General features: G+C 47.8%; 7 protein-coding genes across 7 annotated transcripts; 4 read left to right on the top strand and 3 right to left on the bottom strand.

Moving 5' to 3' along the window:
* Positions 1–117: 117 nt before the first annotated feature.
* On the top strand, positions 118–2153 carry RhiXN_07513 (aldehyde dehydrogenase family protein; the record flags this gene model as incomplete). The annotated part of the gene is made up of 12 exons (XM_043327329.1): positions 118–237; positions 297–452; positions 506–640; positions 699–718; positions 775–1070; positions 1126–1205; positions 1258–1273; positions 1339–1347; positions 1403–1756; positions 1807–1893; positions 1945–1985; positions 2040–2153. The coding sequence occupies 12 exons, from the start codon at positions 118–120 to the stop codon at positions 2151–2153; spliced, it is 1428 nt and encodes a 475-aa protein (XP_043185801.1).
* Positions 2154–4229: 2076 nt separating this feature from the next.
* Positions 4230–6262, top strand: RhiXN_07512 (aldehyde dehydrogenase family protein; the record flags this gene model as incomplete). The annotated part of the gene is made up of 12 exons (XM_043327328.1): positions 4230–4349; positions 4409–4564; positions 4620–4754; positions 4813–4832; positions 4885–5180; positions 5236–5315; positions 5368–5383; positions 5449–5457; positions 5513–5866; positions 5917–6003; positions 6055–6095; positions 6149–6262. 12 exons carry the CDS (start codon positions 4230–4232, stop codon positions 6260–6262), a joined length of 1428 nt encoding a protein of 475 aa, XP_043185800.1.
* A 1232-nt stretch (positions 6263–7494) lies between these two features.
* RhiXN_07511 (carbohydrate esterase family 2 protein) lies at positions 7495–8053 on the bottom strand (the record flags this gene model as incomplete). The annotated part of the gene is made up of 3 exons (XM_043327327.1): positions 7495–7629; positions 7714–7827; positions 7883–8053. The coding sequence occupies 3 exons, from the start codon at positions 8051–8053 to the stop codon at positions 7495–7497; spliced, it is 420 nt and encodes a 139-aa protein (XP_043185799.1).
* A 367-nt stretch (positions 8054–8420) lies between these two features.
* On the top strand, positions 8421–9748 carry RhiXN_07510 (major facilitator superfamily transporter; the record flags this gene model as incomplete). The annotated part of the gene is made up of 9 exons (XM_043327326.1): positions 8421–8561; positions 8613–8684; positions 8739–8860; positions 8914–8924; positions 8980–9082; positions 9144–9277; positions 9333–9347; positions 9390–9487; positions 9542–9748. 9 exons carry the CDS (start codon positions 8421–8423, stop codon positions 9746–9748), a joined length of 903 nt encoding a protein of 300 aa, XP_043185798.1.
* A 2727-nt stretch (positions 9749–12475) lies between these two features.
* On the bottom strand, positions 12476–13144 carry RhiXN_07509 (uncharacterized protein; the record flags this gene model as incomplete). The annotated part of the gene is made up of 3 exons (XM_043327325.1): positions 12476–12754; positions 12811–12981; positions 13058–13144. 3 exons carry the CDS (start codon positions 13142–13144, stop codon positions 12476–12478), a joined length of 537 nt encoding a protein of 178 aa, XP_043185797.1.
* A 2840-nt stretch (positions 13145–15984) lies between these two features.
* On the bottom strand, positions 15985–16336 carry RhiXN_07508 (uncharacterized protein; the record flags this gene model as incomplete). The annotated part of the gene is made up of 3 exons (XM_043327324.1): positions 15985–16054; positions 16113–16176; positions 16234–16336. The coding sequence occupies 3 exons, from the start codon at positions 16334–16336 to the stop codon at positions 15985–15987; spliced, it is 237 nt and encodes a 78-aa protein (XP_043185796.1).
* A 1307-nt stretch (positions 16337–17643) lies between these two features.
* RhiXN_07507 (uncharacterized protein) lies at positions 17644–20741 on the top strand (the record flags this gene model as incomplete). Its single annotated transcript, XM_043327323.1, has 12 exons — positions 17644–17723; positions 17930–18009; positions 18069–18283; positions 18335–18490; positions 18541–18735; positions 18798–19220; positions 19270–19397; positions 19449–19562; positions 20108–20275; positions 20339–20384; positions 20438–20460; positions 20513–20741. 12 exons carry the CDS (start codon positions 17644–17646, stop codon positions 20739–20741), a joined length of 1857 nt encoding a protein of 618 aa, XP_043185795.1.
* Between the last annotated feature and the right edge of the window lie 711 nt (positions 20742–21452).

The raw sequence follows: 21452 nt of genomic DNA, 5'->3' as shown, positions 1-21452 counted from the left end.
CTATTTGCATTTTATAGCTCCTGATGGCTCCCCGAAGGCTCTGGACTGTATAAAACATGGTTCGAGCCAGCTCCGTTATCCCAGAAACATCCTACTTCCTATCCTAAACAACACACCATGTCTCACTATACTCACATCATCAACGGCAAGCCTGCCTCTTCCTCATCAACCCTTGACGTCCAAAACCCTGCCACTCAGAGGAAGATTGCTGAGGTTCCGGTCGCAACTAAGGACCAGGTGAGTGCCTTCCACATGCCTACTATGCCATTTTACCTAGCTATTGTTCGATTGTATAGCTTGATGAGGCTGTTGCTGCCGCTCGTGCCGCCCTTCCAGCATGGTCAGCTAAGTCTCAGGACGAACGCGCACAGGTGCTTGAGCAGATTGCAGGCATTATTCAGAAGAACATATCCGAATACAAGTACATCCTTGTTTCGGAACAAGGGAAAACTGTGAGTAGAGCCCATAATTAGTGGTCAATCGAACTGATCTAAGAATCAATCAGCTGGCTAATGCAGAAATGGAGATTGGTGTAGCAATCGCTATGCTGCTTGAGACCGCTAAGCTTCGAGTACCTGAAAAGGTGATCATTGACAATGAACAAGTAAGGATTACCGAGCGTCGGGTACCGATTGGAGTGGTGGGTTTCACGTTCTTCTGATAATATGCGTTGGGCTAATGTGGTTTTATACGATTAGTGTGCAGGTATCGCCCCATGGTGAGCATATTCCATACATTTCATTTAATTAATTGAGTTACAATATTTCTTTAAAGGAACTTCCCAGTGATGCAAGCGGCGACAAAAATTGGACCCGCTCTCTTAGCGGGCAATACCCTTGTCCTCAAACCTTCCCCTTTCACTCCTCTCACCACTCTCAGGCTCGTGAAGGATATCCAAAAGGTCGTCCCGCCCGGCGTTATTAACGTGTTAAGCGGCGATGACAACCTTGGACCTTGGATAACCGCCCATCCCGGTATCGACAAGGTCAGCTTCACTGGATCGACCGACACTGGTAAAAGGGTCATGGCAAGCGCCAGTACTGGTCTGAAGCGACTGACGCTTGAGCTCGGTAAGTACTGAGCCGGATTACGTTCTAACAGTCAATTAAAACTCCCCCTGCCTAGGTGGTAATGACCCAGCTATTATTCTTCCCGATGTCGACGTTGTGAAGATTGTGCCTGAGATGTTTTGGGCAGCACTTATTGTAAGCTCACTTTCGTATATCGTAGAGTATGAATTATTAACACCTCTTGCAGAATAACGGGCAGACTTGTAAGTACCTCGGCATTATAATGCATCGACCATAGCTGAGCTGATCGTTTGACTAATGTCTATAGGCGTTGCTGGTGCGTACCCATTGTTTACCGTGTATCAAACCTAAGTCTCACGTAGTAACTTAAGCAAAGCGCCTGTACGTGCACGAAGAAATCTATGACCAGTTCAGGGATGAGCTCGCTAAGTTCGCCAAGACTGTCAAGACCGGCGATGGCACCGATCCTGAATCGCAGCTTGGCCCCGTCCAGAACCTCATGCAGTACAAGAAAGTGCTCTCGTTCTTCGAAGATGCCAAAGCGAACGGATACAAGTTCGTGACTGGCGGAGATGTGAACCCGAACCCGACCGATGGGTTATTCATACCTGCCTCGTTCGTTGACAACCCCCCTGAGGACTCGAAGATCGTGCGGGAAGAACCCTTTGGACCTATAGTGCCACTGCTAAAGTGGAGTGACGAAACGGATGTTATTAAACGTGCTAGTAAGTATAGTTCCAGTCTGCGTAATGAACAAGGGGCTGAATGTGTTCAGATGATACCAATATGGGGTTGGCGTCTTCTGTATGGGGCAAGGACTTGGTGACTGTCGAGAGGATCGCCAAGCAGATTGAGGCTGGAGGTGGGTAATACCGGTTGCTCATTTCGATCCCTACTTATATCATATTGCTAGTTGTATGCATGAACGAGTTCAACCCAGTCACTCCATTTGCGGTACGTGCATCAATTAATCCTCTGTTGTTAAAAACCACTCATTTCTTTACGTAGGCCTTCGGGGGTCACAAGGAGTCCGGAATTGGCGTCGAGAACGGGCTCAACGGCTTGCTGAGCTATTCGAATATTCAGACCTTGACTCTCAAGAAGCAGCCTACCTTTGTGTAGAGAGTGTATATTTACTAGATATAGCGGGGCCCTGCATTAGAACCGCGTAAATAATATATTCTAATCGGAGAAATGCTTGCACAAGACCCGACTCTCACTCTAGTCTTTACGCTCGGATAAACTTCAGTTGAAATACGCTGCAGAGAACCGATGAAGCGCACAGTTCGCTCTCTTGGCTTTGGATATCTGTGCCCACAATGACTATTTTTCATCAAGCGGGATACAACATACATGATAGATGGAGTATGGGCTGTCAGTCAAAACCAGCCTTTAAATTTTACATTTCTCCTGGTAGAATCTCTGCCGGAGAGGACTATCTTGCATAATACTTCTCAAAAAGTACATATATGCGCTTGCTCACATCTTGTATAGTCCAGTATTAAAGTCTATTCTGTAAGAATCAATTCCACGCATAGGCTATGGTCAAAATTGGACACAAGCCGCTTGCGATTCAATAGTGGAAAGTTTTACGATATGGGAATAGAATACTACTAGTACCTTAATAGCGGATTGGAAGCATTGCTAGCAAGGTTAATGGCCCCACAAACTTATTCTATCTAACACTTCTTGAGGACAATATAGCTCTGTGCATGGATATGGCTCAAAAGTCCCAAAGCACAATGAGTCGAACTGCCCTAGCACTCAGATTTGAGACCGTCTTGTGAGGTCCCCCAGATTCCTACCTTATTCTACCCAATCTTCGCAATATTCCTTTTTTGTTTGTTTCTATGTACATTTCCTATGATTTTACCGTGGCATGTTCATTCACGTCTTTTGCCAAAACGCCACATGTCTCTCAGCCGGAGTTTGAATCAAATGGAAATGTCAATGGATCTTCGTAAGCACATATCCTGGGGTTACATGACTCAAACTAAATCAAGATTCCCATGCCTCCAGCCAACGAGTGAATTTGGCTGTGACTTGTTTATGGCCAACCTCATTCGGGTGTCCGTCATTTGGGATCACCTGAAAAAGAGCACATGACTTTAGCCACCGCTTGAAGACCATTGATTCAAAACCTCGAGACTTACCCCATCGTGGCCTACCTATCCGGTCGTATTTACAAAACAGATACTCTTATCCCCGACAGTAGCTCTATATATCGAGTTAGGCCCATGAAGCCCATAAAATTTGCCACACAATCCTCAGTTGGATAGGTGGTCGTCATCACACGCCACTTGCACGAGAGGCACCTTCATTTCGGGTGAATATGAACTGAGTGGGTGATAAGGTTCGCTGCAGAGTATTATAAAGGTCTAAAATCGAGTTTTTGCGCAGATTTCAATCGTGGCGGCTAGCGAGACGCCTGCTATCGCATAACGCACACACGTATGTGTAACTAGCTGGTCGCCAAATCCGAATTTGTTTTGACATGATAATATAATATAGGTCCGCCTTTTATCTGTCTGTGCAACTATGCAAAATATACTAATCTACAACATATTGCCAGGTCTCCTTTCTGAGACCTAGAGCCCGGTGGTATCCCGAAAAACTTCAGCTATTCAACGAGAAAATATTCAGCGGTTTGGTGCCGGTGGCCGCGCATCCTGCATCCCATAATGGCAGGTGGAGGTAGAATTTCATCAAATTACACGTTCTCACCCTTACGCCTCCACATCGATAATTGAAATTAGCTCGCTGGGGACTAAGTTTATGATCAATCACAATTAACCAGTAAATGAGTAGGGAAAAAATCATTGTGAGTAACATCAAGGGCATTCTGATGCCTTATTATCACCTCCCCTTACTTGACCCACGTAGATGAGGACCGTTATATTATTAAATTATGGCTTATTTCAACACAGAAATTCGGTCATCAAGTTCGCGGAGCGAGAACTCGACACCGAATTCAAACCCACGCGCTTAGAATGCAAGATCTACAAGCCAGTTACGAAACAACCTTTTTCCGATTGGGATGTCATAAATGATTAGGCGTGGTTGGCGCTCCGACCCCCCGACTTATTTACGCATCACAGTTCTCGATGAATTCTTGAAGGTTCTCAGCCCTATAAAACATGGCTCGAGCCAGCTCCGTTATCCCAGAAACATCCTACTTCCTATCCTAAACAACACACCATGTCTCACTATACTCACATCATCAACGGCAAGCCTGCCTCTTCCTCATCAACCCTTGACGTCCAAAACCCTGCCACTCAGAGGAAGATTGCTGAGGTTCCGGTCGCAACTAAGGACCAGGTGAGTGCCTTCCACATGCCTACTATGCCATTTTACCTAGCTATTGTTCGATTGTATAGCTTGATGAGGCTGTTGCTGCCGCTCGTGCCGCCCTTCCAGCATGGTCAGCTAAGTCTCAGGACGAACGCGCACAGGTGCTCGAGCAGATTGCAGGCATTATTCAGAAGAACATATCCGAATACAAGTACATCCTTGTTTCGGAACAAGGGAAAACTGTGAGCAAAGCCCGTAGTTAGTGGTCAAAATTGAGCTGATCTGAGAATCAACCAGCTGAATGATGCGGAAATGGAGATCGGTGCAGCGGTTGTTATGCTGCTTGAGACCGCTAAGCTTCGAGTACCTGAAAAGGTGATCATTGACAATGAACAAGTAAGGATTACCGAGCGTCGGGTACCGATTGGAGTGGTGGGTTTCACGTTCTTCTGATAATATGCGTTGGGCTAATGTGGTTTTATACGATTAGTGTGCAGGTATCGCCCCATGGTGAGCACATTCCATACATTTCACTCCTTTATTGCATTACCATATTTCCAAGGAACTTCCCGGTGGTGCTCTCGGTGACAAAAATTGGACCCGCTCTCTTAGCGGGCAATACCTTCGTCCTCAAACCCTCTCCTTTTACTCCTCTCACCACTCTCCGGCTCATGAAGGATATCCAAAAAGTTGTCCCGCCCGGCGTCATTAACGTGTTAAGCGGCGACGACAACCTTGGACCTTGGATAACCGCCCATCCCGGTATCGACAAGGTCAGCTTCACTGGGTCGAGCGATACCGGTAAGAGAGTCATGGCGAGTGCCAGTATCGGTCTGAAGCGACTGACGCTTGAGCTTGGTGAGTGCTGGACCGACTCATCCTCTGGTTGTCAACTAAAATGCTCCTTGTCAAGGTGGTAATGATCCAGCCATTATTCTCCCTGATGTCGACGTTGCGAAGATTGTGCCTGAGATGTTTTGGGCCGCACTTATTGTGAGTTCGCTTCTGTATATCGTAGAGTATGAATTATTAACACCTCTTACAGAACAATGGGCAGACTTGTAAGTATCTTGGCATAACGATACCCTGACTTTGACTGAGCTTATCATTTGACTAATGTCTATAGGCGTTGCTGGTGCGTACCCATTGTTTACCGTGTATCAAACCTAAGTCTCACGTAGTAACTTAAGCAAAGCGCCTGTACGTGCACGAAGAAATCTATGACCAGTTCAGGGATGAGCTCGCTAAGTTCGCCAAGACTGTCAAGACCGGCGATGGCACCGATCCTGAATCGCAGCTTGGCCCCGTCCAGAACCTCATGCAGTACAAGAAAGTGCTCTCGTTCTTCGAAGATGCCAAAGCGAACGGATACAAGTTCGTGACTGGCGGAGATGTGAACCCGAACCCGACCGATGGGTTATTCATACCTGCCTCGTTTGTCGATAACCCTCCCGAGGACTCGAAGATTGTGCGCGAGGAGCCATTCGGACCCATCGTACCCCTATTGAAATGGAGTGACGAAGCTGATGTCATCAAGCGTGCTAGTGAGTGTAGCTCAAGTGTGCGTGATGAACGGGGTGCTAAATATGTTTAGACGACACCAATATGGGGCTGGCTGCTTCTGTCTGGGGCAAGGACTTGGCGGCCGTCCAGAGGATCGCCAAGCAGATTGAGGCTGGGGGTGAGTACTACTAGTTACTCATTTCGATCCCTACTTATATCATATTGCTAGTTGTATGCATGAACGAGCGCAACCCAGTTACTCCATTCTCGGTACGTGCATCAACAAATCATCTTTTGTTAAAAGTCACTCACCTTTTACGCAGTCCTTCGGGGGTCACAAGGAGTCCGGAATTGGCGTCGAGAACGGTCTTAGTGGGTTGTTGAGTTATTCGAATATCCAGACTTTGACTCTCAAGAAGCAGCCCGCTTTTGTATAAAGAGTGTATATATGATAGATCCCCTATATTACTACCACGTAAATAATATGTTTGTTAATGGGGAACTGGTCGCGACCGCTTGCTTTGGTTTTACTCTCGGATAAGCTTTACTCGAAACACGCCGCAGAGAACCAATGAAACACACAGCCCATTCCCTCGGCTTTAGATATCTGTGCTCACGATAACTATTTTCATCAAAGTAGAGTACAACATATAGGACAGATAGAATATAGAGTGCCAGTCAATACGGGCCTTTAAATTTTTGGATTTCTCGTGGTAGGATCCCTGCTGGAGAGGGCTATCTTGGCTCAAAATACTTCTTAACGACTATATGTGCCTGCTCTCGGCATTTGCTATATAGATTTAAGACCATCTTAAGCTTGGGAGGGCCCCCAAATTCCTACTTCGTCCTAATATAATACTCAAGCCCAGTGCATCAATACGAAGCGACTCGAATCACGCTTTATCAGTCTCGAGCTCGACTGCGATCTATTTATGGTCGGACTTTTTTTCGATAACAGAAGGCTAACCTTCCGTATCAATTACTGTATACATGTATTGGTCAATATCCCCCAGTGTTCGTGATCCTCCTTTTCTTTTTTTTTTTTTTTTTTTTTTTTTTTTTGCTTTTGTGTCTTTTCCCCATGATTTCGTCATGGCATGTGTGGCGCGCTCGTAAATGAAGACATTACGTATGACAATGGTTTGTGTGACTGGTATAGAACGCCTCTCCGGACGCCGCAGACCGAGGAAATCGTTGATTAGAGTGCATTGTATCATTATTAACGGCAGAAATCAATGCACCTCAAATGTTTGAACTCGCGGATCGTAGGATAAGGATATCCAGTATGTCTTTTGCCAAAACGACATGTATCTCTCAGCTGCAGTTTGAACCAAATGAAATGTCAATGGATCTTCGTAAGCACATATCCTGGGTTCCATGATTCGAACTAAATCAAGATTCCCATTTTCCGCGGGGCTGAAGTCCCCATGCCTTCAGCCAAGCAGTGAACTTGGCTGTGACTTGTTTATGGCCAACCTCATTCGGGTGTCCGTCATTTGGATCACCTGGGAAAAGCATATGACTTTAGCCACAACTTGAAGACCATTGATTCAAAACCTTGAGACTTACTCCATCGTAGCCTACCCACCCCGTGGTATTTACAAGATAGATGTTCTTATCCCCGGCAGTAACTCTATATATCGAGTTAGATATCGTATTGAAATAACCATTATGAGGCTCGGCCATCCCCATGCGGTAAAGACAAAACTGGTTGCTTCGGGTATAGTTTACGAACGTCCTGAATGAACTTGGATAGGGTATTGCTGAACACTTCGTTTGAGATTTGGTAGGCGTTGTCGTTGCGCTGTATCACTCAGTCAACCAAAGTATATCTCTGTCATTATATACTTACCCAATTGCAATGACAATGTGGTTGGTTTCAGATCACGACAAAGTCCCAGGGAGTCGTGTAGTTGTGGTCAGTCGAGTAGTAATAACCCGTGTCCTCTGTGCGGAAGTATTGGTATGAAATGCCATGGTAATTTCCCCAGCAGAGTTGGTCCTGTAATCTCGATGTCAGGGCTGATCTAATTCACCACAAATTAAAATCAACTTACAACTAGACACGCTCCAGGCTGGGCGTTGATATTGTGCTCGGCTTTGAACTCTTGAGCGGTTAAAACGACCAAGCATCGTTGACACCTCGAGGCATATGCTGCCCGAGTGCTGTAGTCTTTGCTTACCGGGTTAAGCTCAATACGCTCGAGATGCATACGTTGTTCTGCCATCCTTCCATATTAACACGGAACCCTGTTGCCCTTTGACGAGCTGAGGGAGGTCGGAATAGGGATGATGTTTGTGCCAGCGGTGATATTTACCGTAGTAAACTCGCCGTAGTCCACGCTTACTGCGGCGGCCGCTTGAGGAGCCGTAGTGTGGTTCCCAAGACGGAGTGTGAGTGAAGTCAAGCCCGAAGCGACTAGCTTGAAACCAGACCCCGTCCACCTTTGAGAGAAATTAGATCTATCATTTTTCAAGAATGTTTCACTAGGGAGAAGACCTTCATGGTGCTTCGGAGGCTGCTCTTGGTGCGATCGGTACCCTAGCTCTTGGGCTGAGTAGTTTTAGCTTTGCTTATTATACTCATTCCCAACAATGGCGGCACAAGGCAAGTTTTTACAACTTCTAGGCGGCGGTCGTATCCTTATCTTATCAACCATACAGATTCCTTTAATCATGTGGTCTTGTTTGGGAATCTGTTGTGCCAGCTTGGTAGGAGCAAGTTTCGCGACTCAGGTGAGAGTATCACCCCTTGTCTAAGATTTCAAAGTACTGACATCATCTTAGGTATGGCAAATAATCTTGTACAAGGAATGTGTTTTCGGAATAGGTGGTGGTGGTCTCTATGCTCCTGTCATTGTTTTATGTGAGTGCTCCGACTACACATACGATCTCCATTGACTATATTATCAGTTGCCGGAGTGGTTCTCTGTGCGCAAAGGATTAGCTGGAGCAATCATCTTTGGAGGAGCTGGAATCGGAGGTATATTTTACCCATTGGCATTAAACTACATGCTCAAGGGGCTAGGTTTCAGGTATGCGTATTAAATCTAGAGACCGGTTAACTGTTTCACTAACCACTTCTTAGATGGACACTTCGTATTTGGGCGCATATATGCTGGTGTTTGGCGGAGTCGCCTTAATATTTATGAAGCCGCGCGTGCCTCCAGTTCGTCCCTCTGGACCGAGCCCCACCTTTATTACTTTTGTGAAGCAGCAACTGGTCGTTTCTTAGCAGCCCGCTATTTTTATGCGTTGTGAGTTCTCATCCTGAACTTTCTGTATACATCTTTCGGTCTTGCTCATTCCACCCAATAGGCCATCTTTCCTTTATTCAGGCTCTGGGTTACTTCCCAGTCTCACTTACATGTCCGTTTATACGACCTCCTTGGGCCTCCCGACAATCGACGGAACTATCGTTGTGGTCGTATTTAGCGCGGCCTCTGTCATTGGTAAGTCCAAATACCATATTTCTCAAGAGAACCAATGGCCTAACCGCCACTCCAGGCCAAGTTGTTCTCGGTCAGTTATGCGATATGGTGCCATACCAATACATTATCATAGCATCCGGAATCGGGAGTTGCCTATCCACCTATTTGCTCTGGGGTTACGCGCACAGCCTAGGACTAATATTCGGATTCGTCATCATGTTCGGTATTCTGGTACGCTGTCCCACGGTCATCGTAGATGCCCGAAATTGACCTCGCTCTCATTAGGCGGGAGGATTTACATCAACTTGGCCTGCAGCCTGTGCAGATATCGCCGGCCCGGAGAATCCGGAGGTGATACCGAACGTGTACGGCTTCTTGGGCATTGCAAAGGGCGTAGCGGCCGTCATCGGTCCCGTGGTGGCCGCCACTTTGCACCGCACTAATGGTCCGGTTGTGAGGAAGCGTACAGTGGGTACGGGTTTCGGGATGTGACGATATTTGTGGGAGTCATGATGTTCGTCACGGCCCTTGGAGGGGTCTTGTCGGGGATTTTGTCCCGCCGGCGAGGGAGCTAGGGGGTTTCTATTTGACAACTTATTTTCATGTATAGTTATTTAATTCGTATTTAACGCTATCTAATGTGCGACTTTTGATAATACAAATAACCTACTTATACATATACTCTCGGATACTAAATTTTCGAGCGCGCCGTCTACTGCCCCGCTAACGGGTGATCTCTAGTATTTTCCTAGTACTGAGAGCTCGTTTACACTCGTAGATATTAGAGTAGAGTGACTCATCTATTAATTGGGCCACAACATAGGTGGGTGTATCACCTAGGCAAATCTGAAGGTAACCACGAGGGGCGGGGCGACATTAAGGCAACCACTTGCAAAACATGTGGTTGTATGTGTAGGATGTTCTCCCAAGACTAAACATTATTCAAAATGAACCAAATATTCAATAGTTCATGAGATAAGAGCTCCCAGAGACCGCAAGATTACAGTACAAGCAGAGCACCCGTCAACAGTCTAAGCAATCCAGAGATCCCCATCGATGGCATTGTATATCCCGCTCCTAACCTAAACGCGCCATTGCCAGACCCCTGGCCCACATCTCCTCCACCTACTCCTACCTCCTGATCACCTCCCCCCTCCCCCATCCTGTTGGAGTATTGTGGCAATCCGTGTTGTAGTCAATGCTGAACTCGCAGTGAAAGTTGTCACCAGTACCACTGACACCAAACGTAACCACCTGCCCAGAGTCAGGGCGAATGTTTGAGTCTGAGTTTTAGTCACGGTTTTCTTAGTTGTAGGGCCTGTTTTGATTAAATTAATCCAGGTTGCAGCTCTCCTAATGACAGAGTGGGCACGTACTGGGGGGTTTCTGGAGCAAGCAGTCCGTACGTCCTGGGAAGCTTGTGATGATTCACAATCTTGGATTCTCATGCAAGCATTAGCATTGCTTATGTATTTTTCAAGACTACAAAAAGTGAGTGAGTGGACAATTAGACGTATACGGACGAGACTGTATGTTCACCTTGGACAAAGGCAAGACATATCGCTACTATAACCGCTCAAAGTCGGTCAGTATTCCTATAATTTCTACCATTTTGAAAAGAAAAAACTCACGCGCCCCTACATCCAATATTATCAGCAGCCTGTGCTAGGCATTTTTGTGGACACGTAGCACCTGTTGCAGTGGGAGCTATGGCTGTTGTTGGCATCCATGTTGTGTAGTAACGGACGTTTCAGTGATATTAGGAATGGGATAGAACTTGTGATAACTGTCCTGGTCGGTGGCTAAACATGAAGTGACTCAGTGACGAGCAGAACAGTATTACTGACAGATTTAGCTTACTATTTCAGTTGCCGACCCAGTAGTTTCAGTTTGTTCTATTGTCCGTGACGTGATCGTAAGATCTGGATTTGGTTGAACTGGAGGCAGCGTGCTAATCAAAGTGGCCTCTGGTGGTCATTCCTTGTTGATGATTCAGGTACTGGTGGTTGACTGGGTTGGATCAGCAGTACTTTGTCCGGATACGGGTACAGGAGCAAGACAAAAGTATAACAGAAGTAAAATCATTGCCCCTACTCTCAGTGGACTTGCGGATTGCATTATAATTTGATATTTCGCTGGTCGCAAAGGATCGAGGGAGTAGTCCTGTCAAGTTTGGAACGCCCAGGTTTTAATAACGCCTACTAAAGGGACGTGTGTGCAGACCACAATCCTAACTCGTGCCGTTCCTGAGCACAGGATTGGGCGCATAAGTAGCTTTTCTCCTGACTACCTTTATGTTCTAGAAATAATGAAGGTCCAGAACATGGCTTGGCTTCCGAGTTTGAGGGAGGCACCAAAGATAGATCAATGAGGGTACCCAAGCACTGGTTCCTTCAGAGCATTTGACTACTATATCCCTCTTTTGTCCTTCCGCGAAAATCCGGTCCAATCGATTGAAGATCTAAAATATATGCAATTCCATTCTAGTAATTATCCCCAGTAAATATCACATATTAAGCTTGCCGCATCTAGACGGACCAATTCAGGCACGCCAACAAAGAATGGCATGAGGGTTTGTGGGACATAGTTATCTCCAGGAGCGATGCAAGTGATTAACTCACTACTGATCGTGGCTTTGGCTAATTCAAAGCCAGTGGCATAAGGGGGGGGGTACTACACCTGGTGCCTTAAATCAGGCGCCCTACGTGACTTATATGACTGAGGATGAATGAGCGGTTATGTTTTATGACCGGTTAACAGCTACCCAGGAAATGAATATAAAACAATCACATTTGTCTCTTCCGGATCTTGAAAACCGTATTTGATAGATCCATAATTGGTTCTTGTAGCCTGGTTTGGTGAGACTAGATGAATTGGTGCACCCTCAAGCCTAGAAACCGCCTGCAGGCAACTCTTAGATAGCCTAACCAAAGTGTAATATATGCATCATCCTAATATGCACCCGCCCAGGGAGACGGTTGGAAGTATCTCATTGCATTCTCCAGAAATTTCAATCTTAATCGTACTAATATTTTATCAAAGCTATAAACTATGACACACCATAGTTGGACATTTGTGAGCAAGGCAAATACATACATACATTCAACAATTGCCCAAATATTAGATGATAGCTCGAATAAGATTTTATACTTTCCTGCATGTTTAGTAACAATTTGATATTCAAGTGCCATAAGGGTTCTAACAAAGCCAAAGATAAGCTTACAATACCAGTAAAGCGCCCGCGAGGAGCCCAAGTAACCAAGTGGTTGTTCCTATTGAGAGACCATATCCTGCTTGCAGTTTAAGGGCGCCATTGATATTACCAGCGCCCACGTCTGAGCTACCTCCTCCGCCCCCTTCATCTCCTGCATTATCCTGTTGGAGTATCGTCGCAATCCGCGTTGTAGTCAATTGTGAACTAGCGGTGAAGGTGGTCATGACGGTACCACTGACACCAAACGTGACGACCTGCCCAGATGTGAGGGCGAATGTTTGAGTCTGAGTTTGTCGTCACAATTCTACTGGTTGTTCTGGAGGTCGCTGCAGAGGTTGACGTAACGGTCGCTACAGAGGTTGGCGTGGGGGCTGCGGGTGGCGTGGGGGTTGGCGTAGGGACTGGTGTGGCGGTTGGTACGGGGTCGGAGGACGTGGGGTACTAGTCGCAGGGCCAACTGGGCTAGTTTCAGATGTGGAAGTGACACTGGTGGTAACATTGGTGGGATCTGCTATATTTGTATACGCAATTCGAGTTCATGACAAGCTTGAGTTAGTTGATGTCTGAATTATGGTATGATCACATACCAGGCGGTGATTGGGAGCAAACAGTTCGCACATCTTGAACGGCTTGTAATGATTCACAGTTTTGGGCGCGCATACACGCGTTGGCATTGTTTATGTAACTTCTAGGCTAAAAAAAGTGAGATGTGAATGAAAGTACTGAGAACATGGTGTGCGTGCCTTGGACATATACAGGTTATATCATTCCTATCGAGTAGGGTCAGCTAGTACTCTCATCATTCAGAAAATGAGAAACGTACGGTTCCTACAGCCGATGTTATTGGCAGTTTCGGCCAAGCATCTTTGTTGGCACGTCGCGGTCCCGGTTGCAGTAGGCGGCACAGCTGTGGATTGTATGTTCGTCACTGTGCTTGGAGGAATTGTCGTGGAGGTGGATGTGTCAATGCTGTCGGGGTAGTCATAGTCGTCGAAGTCCCTGCACCGACTGTAACTGTTGGCTATACGTGTGCATACAACCGTTTAGTGCCTGAAAGAGTATTATTGATGGTGGAATCAGCCTACTGTTTCACTAGTTGTCTCAATAGTTTCGGTTTGCTGTATCGTCTGTGGCGTCGTCGTAGGTTCTCGAGTCGTTGGAGTTGGAGTTGTTGGGACTGGGGGTGGTGCGCTCGTTCGGGTCGGCTCAGGCGGTGGATCGTTTCTCGTGGTTGGTCGGGGCGGTGGATCGTTTGCTGTCGATGGTGCTGGTGCGGGGTCCTGGGTTGGATTTTCGGTGCCTTGTCCAGTTACAAGTATCGGTGTAATACATAAGAAGTAAAATTATTGTTTGAATTCTGAATGAATTTACGGATTTCATCTCAGTACTAGAGTTGTGGGTCGAAATGTTGAGGAGGAAGTCCTGCTGAATACGGCGCACCAGCTTGGGTTTAAGAGTTCCGCCAAGGAAACGTGCATGCACATAGCCTCGGCTCATTCGCATTGTTCCTGAGCCCATGAATGGGCGTCTAAGTGGAGTTTTACCCAATTATATACCTAATTCTGGGCATGGTGGACCAGCGCGTGGCTTCGTAGGGACTGGTGTGGCGGTTGGTACGGGGGTCGGAGGACGTGGGTACTAGTCGCAGGGCCAACTGGGCTAGTTTCAGATTGGAAGTGACACTGGTGTAACATTGGTGGGATCTGCTATATTTGTATACGCAATTCGAGTTCATGACAAGCTTGAGTTAGTTGATGTCTGAATTATGGTATGATCACATACCAGGCGGTGATTGGGAGCAAACAGTTCGCACATCTTGAACGGCTTGTAATGATTCACAGTTTTGGGCGCGCATACACGCGTTGGCATTGTTTATGTAACTTTCTAGGCTAAAAAAAGTGAGATGTGAATGAAGTACTGAGAACATGGTGTGCGTGCCTTGGACATACAGGTTATATCATTCCTATCGAGTAGGGTCAGCTAGTACTCTCATCATTCAGAAAATGAGAAACGTACGGTTCCTACAGCCGATGTTATTGGCAGTTTCGGCCAAGCATCTTTGTTGGCACGTCGCGGTCCCGGTTGCAGTAGGCGGCACAGCTGTGGATTGTATGTTCGTCACTGTGCTTGGAGGAATTGTCGTGGAGGTGGATGTGTCATGCTGTCGGGGGTATCATAGTCGTCGAAGTCCCTGCACCGACTGTAACTGTTGGCTATACGTGTGCATACAACCGTTTAGTGCCTGAAAGAGTATTATTGATGGTGGAATCAGCCTACTGTTTCACTAGTTGTCTCAATAGTTTCGGTTTGCTGTATCGTCTGTGCGTCGTCGTAGGTTCTCGAGTCGTTGGAGTTGAGTTGTTGGGACTGGGGGTGGTGCGCTCGTTCGGGTCGGCTCAGGCGGTGGATCGTTTCTCGTGGTTGGTCGGGGCGGTGGATCGTTTGCTGTCGATGGTGCTGGTGCGGGGTCCTGGGTTGGATTTTCGGTGCCTTGTCCAGTTACAAGTATCGGTGTAATACATAAATATAATAAAGTAAAATTGTTTGAATTCTGAATGAATTTACGGATTTCATCTCAGTACTAGAGTTGTGGTCGTGAAATGTTGAGGAGGAAGTCCTGCTGAATACGGCGCACCAGCTTGGGTTTAAGATTCCGCCAAGGAAACGTGCATGCACAGCCTCGGCTCATTCGCATTGTTCCTGAGCCCATGAATGAATGGCGTCTAAGTGGAGTTTTACCCAATTATATACCTAATTCTGGGCATGGTGGACCAGCGCGTGGCTTTGATTTGCCAGTTTTGAAGGAGATTTCAGAAGATGAGCCAACGAGGACAACGGGGGGTCAACTAATTGACAATGCTTGGCTGCGCCTCGCCTCACTCGGACTTTTGTCGAAACCTAGCCATGATCGATTGAAGATCCACAAGATTTCGTGCCCCGTTCTAAGAAGGGAGCCACCCAGGGACACGCCATGTTAGAACCAACGTGTTCCGGTCGATCAGCACGCGTACGTCAATGGTAAAAGACATGAGGATGCACAACGACATAACAGTGTGCCTATAAGCGGCACTAGTGGGCCAGCCAACTCAAATGTTGGCCTTGGCTAATTCAAAGCTCGTGACGTAAACAAGCGGAACTGTCACGGCTAGTACCTCAGAGCTGAGCGCTACATGTCACTCGCCAGACTGGGGATAGGGTGGAGCGCAGTCGTCTGGTAGAAACTATTGAATACATGCCAAAAAATGAAATATGTATAGCCTTGTTTATATCGCTTGCAAGTTATGTTTAATCACTCGCCCCAATTGTCTTTTTTGAGACTCTGTCTATAGCGGGTGAAGGTAGATGGTGAATTGCTCAGTTCGTGTGACCTCTGAATTTGATGGTTGTGAGAGAACACTCACCATACCCAAGGTGAATAAATATATAGTATACGAAAAACATATCGTTTACAACAACAGAGGACACTATACAGACGAAAGAAAGAAGAAACGAGGTAGACCTTGCTATCCTGAGGTTAAACAGCCATTGGGCGCCGACAGATTGGGCTCATGTCACGCTGATCAGAGTTCATCAAATCTACCCCACTACATGCAGGGACAGTCGATAAGCACAAACAGGCATCAAAAGTTCGCATAGGCTTACCTCGAAAGAACTGCTACAGGAGTGCTTTCGGGAACGACTAAAGGGCTTTCCACAATCTCATCCCCTATGAATAGACTATCAGCATTCTGAAAACCATTCATAAACTGTATATAAAATTTACCTTGGAAATTCGCGTGGCCAATAGGTTGGCAGGCAGCATTTAGGTCTGCCAGAGCTCTTCCAATATCAGCCCCCGGCACCTCATCTGACCGAAGCAGTCCCATGCTTTACCCACATAGGCACTCTTCTTACAGACACACCAAAAGTTGCCGCTGAGAAAAGAGTCATAGAGTCCCAAGTCCCCCCTTGGTTTAAATGAATACATACACGCCACCACAGTTGACTTGAGAGGCGGCTCGGGCCAGACAGTCTTGTACACACGTTCTGCCTCCTGCTGTTCCCGAGTCACCTGTAAAACTCGCGGCTAGCACAGTCTGCGAGGCGGATGGTATATCGTGTTGAGTGATCGTGTTGGTGGTCTCGGTTTCAATTGCGCTCAATGCGGGAGAACTCGTGGGACTAGGTTCGAACAGTTTGATGGTTCGTAGATCCCCCAGCACGATTTGGTCGGCTCCGTGCACGTGTGCAAACCAGAAACGAAGAAGAGGAACGGGTAGATAAAAAGCAGAAAATGCATTTCGCTGGGTTGTTTGAGAGTGGATGAGGGATTACTTTGCTGGTTAGTTGTCGAAGATCTGCGGCGTCGAGTTATATATATGCCCACCCAAAACATCGATGAGCACTAGCCCCGCAACGAGCCATATGGGTAAATTCCTTATTTGTTCTGGATAGCAACTATCGATAGATAGCTGTGTAGATTATATGCGGATATAGAAATGTTGGTCGTCGTCGAATCTTGTTCCGTGATAGCGCTCGCTCGGGGAGGCTGTTTGGGTTGGCGTATATTATGGGGTTTTATGAATGATTCACGGTGTTCTGACCGAGGTGTTTAGAACTGTCGCCCAGTTAGTGTATGGCTACAGTGATGGCAACGTAAATTCACTTGACTTGATGAAGGCGCTCGAGCGCCGGAATCATCCAAGATTGTTTTGTTCAAAGTCATAATTTTTGATATTGTATGTTTAATATAGCTGTCCCATTATGGGTATCCCGTACCACCGGGTCTGACCTGCGATTAATTGTATACCGGTACCGGAGCTGTTCACCGCCTCTGATAATCTACAACATTAGAATTACAAAGGATTGGTGTTTTGAAACACCCTATAGCTCTTGAGCTCAGTATCAGGGGAACTATAGTAGACCTGTCCCCAGGAATAGGTATGCGCCTACTGTTGAAGCCCGCTACACCCACCCCCTTTCGGGTTCGAGCTCTGCATGGGAATAATATCATCGACCGGGAGGTGGATTGCGCGATGATCCGCAAACTGATAGGATCGAACTCGACTCTAGCACCCTTTCTCAGCGCAAATCCGCGCAGTCAAACCACCGCAGAGCAGTAAAACCGCACCGCACGATTCGCCGAGCCAAACCTCGACACAGCCCCACTCGGACCCGAACTTCGAACCCCCAAATGAGCGAAAACCCACAGCCACAGGAAGCGCCGGTTCCTGGATTGCTTGGGGGCCAAGCTAGAGTTCCACAGCCATCAGGGTTCGTGTTTGGTCCACCTCCCCTTTCATGTCATGAGGGCGATTTGGAGGGATGTGGTGTTGGACTCTTTTCATCGGTCTTCTTTTTCCTCCCCTTTGCCCCCTTTGCCCCGTAACTGCTAGGCGCGATGCCTTCTCTGGAGTATCCGGTTACAAGGTGGGCTTATATGTCTGCGCGACACATGTTGTTCAAGTGTCTGTTTCTAGACAGTATCCGTGGAGATGGACGACAATCACAGTGTGCTTCTGCGCGGGGTTTATCCTCGTCGCGTTGGGATTATTCAATTGTAAGGAGTTGTAATCTTGTCTGGCTATTCAAGTCATGACCTTTGTTATCCCTATATAGTCGCGGCTGTGGGATACAATGTCCGATCATCGTATTTCGACGAATTCAAAGATTCAAAGGGGGTCGAGTGGAAGAATAAGCTCAACATTAAATATACAGGCAAGTGTGAACTCGAGTCATTCGATTCCTCTGCTAACCCTCGTTACCCCCCAGAGGACAACAGCATCCACTGCGATTCGAGCAACATCGTCCTTGGTGGGATTTACCGTACTAATGTAAGTCGTGGTCATGCACAAATCGAATGCAGTCAATTAATATACTTCAAGAATGCGATATTTGCCCTCAACGTCGAGAGTCTCCGGGATCCTGTTACAACAGCACCCTTGGGCAGTGCCAATTACAGTGGCGATGTCCTCGATAGCTGCCGTGTGAATCGAATCTACATGATGGCCGAATATGCAACTCATGAAGTCAAATACCGTGTACGTTCTTTTGATCTAATCAAGGACTCACAAGGCTGAATGTGTTCCAGGCCCAAGTTGCATGCCGCAATCCATCGACGCTGTTTGTGAATTTTACGGTCGATTCCGTTATCAGCATTCGCGCCGGAGTCCCCAACGGAATCGTCAACGTGGACACGCTGGGCAGACTCGAGGACGAACAATCTCGGCCCTGGGCAGACTCGAGACGAACAATCTCGGCCCGAGGCAGTCGCCACTTCGGTTCTGTACGCACTTGGACTGGACGTCCTTGGATCCGTGTTTTATGCGGCCCCCGGGTACCCTCGAGTTCGTCGGTGACCAATGGCTCGGCGACGAGTCTTTGGGCCGAGTGGGGGATCCGCTCTCGACCGCCGAGGATCTTCCGCTTGTTCTCTCAGGTTTGGCCTCTGCCGACGGGGCGTACATCCAGTCGAGGGACGGGAGCGCGTTCGAGTCGCAGGGCGTTTCTCTTTCTGTCCGTGCGGCCCTGCGGAACTTTGCCGTTGCCTTTCACAGCGCGATCCTCGTGGACGTGGGGTCGACCGTCGCGCTGGACAAGAACATTCTGACCAACCCGTCTGCGTTGCAATCCCGGATCCAGACGAGGGAGATTAAAAACGTTTATGATCCAGACCACGGGAGCGCCAACGGTCTTGACTTCTCGGTTCCGGTCGCACCGTACTTGGCTTCGAGTCCAGGCGACTTTAGGCTGCCTATCGCGGCCCGTCAGGTGGGGGATACGACGCGGCCCGGCTGGTGCAGCGATACCTGTGCCACAGTCTGGTTCTCAAGCCCACTGCGACGCTGATCGTGGATGTGCTGGTCGCGACCATGTCGATGTTTATGGTCGGCTGGGGTATCTCGCAGATTGGGATGATGTACCTGGCAAAGGAACATTCCGTGAATGGTTAGTCGCCTTGAATCTCTTGTTCTTCTATCGGTCTGAAGGCTTTGCTAGGAAATTACTGTCCGTGCCCGCATGTGATACGTACAATCATGCACGTGTTCCTGCCGTACCGACGAGCCCGAAACTCGCCAACACCCCAGGAGATCGGGATGATAGTATGACCGAGTATGGCTGGACCAGTGCGAGAGATCTTCCTCGATAAATCAGGGACTTCCTTGATTGATTGGTTATTCATTTCAACGGGTTATGGAGGGTCATGTTATTTAAATCTGGCAGTTTTATACCTATATGCGTTGGACACAACCACTTGGTCTTGTGCTCTTTAATGATCTTGGGATTGACGCTGCAAAATGAAACTGGGGAGCGAAGGCCCGCGAAATACCGGTTATGCTCGTCCGGGCTGATCTGGGTGGCTAGCAAGGTACGGGTCTTTTTGACTTGGCGCCCATGATCTGCCAGCCGTCAGCTGGTTGCGAATAAACAGTGCTGCCATGGCTCGATCATGTTTAAAAGCTGGCGTCGTCTCCCATTTCTGCCTCCGACTCCCTGTTGGTACGCTCCGTGTTGTTTCCTCGGGTCAATTACTACTATGCGCGTGTCCGTCTTGTTTACTCTGGGGCTTGCTACAAGTGCCCTTGGACAGGCCATTACTAGCGGTACACCGGATCCAACCACGACCACCATCGAGTTCATAACCGACACCGACACAGAGACCACCATCACCTCGACTCCACGTCCACCTCGAGTTCTACGTTCCCCATCGCCTCTACCGCTGCACCACCAGTCGGCGGAGGTGCCACATGTGTTCAGCGATGTTTGGCCGAGGCCGCTAATGTTGGATGCATAGGTGGCGCAGACTTGACGTGTGTTTGTGCGAGGTCGGTCCCTTTAATTTTAATTTTTTTCCCCCCATTCTAGCGCCTAATACGAATTATAACTAGTGGGCCGTATTTTGAGTATAGCGCGCACATGCTTCTCCGACTCGAGGTGTGACGTGCATTGTCCCAATCGGCGGTTCAGGATTACGGCAGTGCTTGTAGTGTCTCGCCAACGCCACCCCAACGTACGTTAATTTCGATTCTGTTGACGATTCATTGACGTATTTTTCACTGTAGCTCCGGTCACGACTCCCGTACCACCGCCCACGCCCACGCCCACACCGACCCCGAAGCCCACGCAGACTACCACCGCACACCTGCCCCGCCCACTACCCAGACAGTCATTCTCACCTCCAGTGTGGTCGTCACGGACCCGGAGGCACTGCTTCCACCATCGCTTCTGGATTCACCACCATTCGGACCAACCAACCGGGAGGCCAGACCACCGTGGAGCGCCGGGTCCTAGCACGAGCGCCGGTGGAGGGTCGAGCAACGGAGCAGCTGGGGTGAACCTTGGTCACTTGGCGTCTATGCGAACGATGGTTGGTTTTAGGTGTCGTTGGTGCTATTGTTGTTCTGTTATTCTGATGAAGTTTTTTTTCTTTTTGTATCGATGGGATATTTGTTTGAGGACCTTTGTTTACATGTATAGTTCGCCTTGGGACCTGGTTTTGGGACCATCACTTTTTATGTTTACTCCATGTGACTTTTCGCGTTATGCGTAGCAATTAATTAATATTTAACCCCGCACGCGTCAGACTCTCCTCGTTTACATCGATGCATGATTATGGTGGTTAATCAAGAGTGGCATCTAATGGGTATTATGCCCCGACAACTTCTGTAGATGATCCCTCCACCAAAGCCCTCATCTACAAGAAAGGTAAATCCCGGACAAAGGCACCACGATGAAAGAGTCCACTTGCCTCGTCCCTCACTTCTTTAGAAGTCGGCCTATTCCTCGGATCGCGATCCCAGCAGCGAGTTAATATTGACCATAGGCGGTCGCCTCGGGTGACTACGAGGGGACCTTGCAACTCTGAGCGCTCGGGATGTTTACCGTCTAAAATCCTGGGAATAACGGCAATATATCACTAAATCTCTATACGGCACACATCCGCTGATTGTTTCCTGTACGCTAATCAGGATCGGGGGATTGTAGGAGTGCATTACTCGAGCT

The sequence above is a fragment of the Rhizoctonia solani genome, chromosome 13 (genome assembly GCF_016906535.1).
Source record: "Rhizoctonia solani chromosome 13, complete sequence".
Classification (NCBI taxonomy): domain Eukaryota; kingdom Fungi; phylum Basidiomycota; class Agaricomycetes; order Cantharellales; family Ceratobasidiaceae; genus Rhizoctonia; species Rhizoctonia solani.
Note: the sequence above shows the minus strand (reverse complement) of the source record. Positions and strands in the feature narration are given on the sequence as shown.